The 483-nt window shown below is 62.3% G+C and overlaps 1 protein-coding gene across 1 annotated transcript; it reads left to right on the top strand.

The window, feature by feature from the left end:
- Positions 1 to 2: 2 nt before the first annotated feature.
- LOC116217723 (T-cell-interacting, activating receptor on myeloid cells protein 1-like) lies at positions 3 to 477 on the top strand (the record flags this gene model as incomplete). Its single annotated transcript, XM_031557651.1, has 3 exons — positions 3 to 18; positions 92 to 127; positions 244 to 477. Coding segments are annotated over 3 exons (286 nt in total), but the record flags the coding sequence as incomplete, so codon positions are not given.
- Between the last annotated feature and the right edge of the window lie 6 nt (positions 478 to 483).

Here is a 483-nt window from a genome sequence, read left to right on the forward strand (position 1 = left end):
CGCTGGCCCTCATCCTGGGTGAGTGACAATGGGGACGTGGTGCCACGGGGGTTGGTGGCCCTGTGTGGGACCAGGACCGTGTCCCTTGCAGGTTGGTGGCTGGTGGCAGCGAGCAGGGCACAGCAACGTGAGTACGGGGACAGGGGGAGAATGGGGAGAGAGGGAGGGGAGTGTGGTGAGGGATCATCAGAGGGGCAGAGAAGGGTGTGCAGGGACAAGGCTGACTGCTGTGCCCTGTCCCAGTGCCCCGACCCTCCCTGTCGCTGCACCCCAGCCAGGGGGTGTCCCTGGGGGACAATATCACCCTGTGCTGCCACCTGCCCCGCGTGCGAGCCTGGGTCCAGCTCTGGTTGAATGGAACTCTGAGATCCGACAAGGAAAAAGACAAGGAGCAGGATACAGCTGAGTTCTCCTTTGCTGTCACAAAGCTGGAAGATGCGGGGACGTATCAGTGTCGGTACCAGGTGTCAGAGCCACTGTGGA

Source organism: Meleagris gallopavo, unplaced genomic scaffold (assembly GCF_000146605.3).
Source record: "Meleagris gallopavo isolate NT-WF06-2002-E0010 breed Aviagen turkey brand Nicholas breeding stock unplaced genomic scaffold, Turkey_5.1 ChrUn_random_7180001914601, whole genome shotgun sequence".
Classification (NCBI taxonomy): Eukaryota; Metazoa; Chordata; class Aves; order Galliformes; family Phasianidae; genus Meleagris; species Meleagris gallopavo.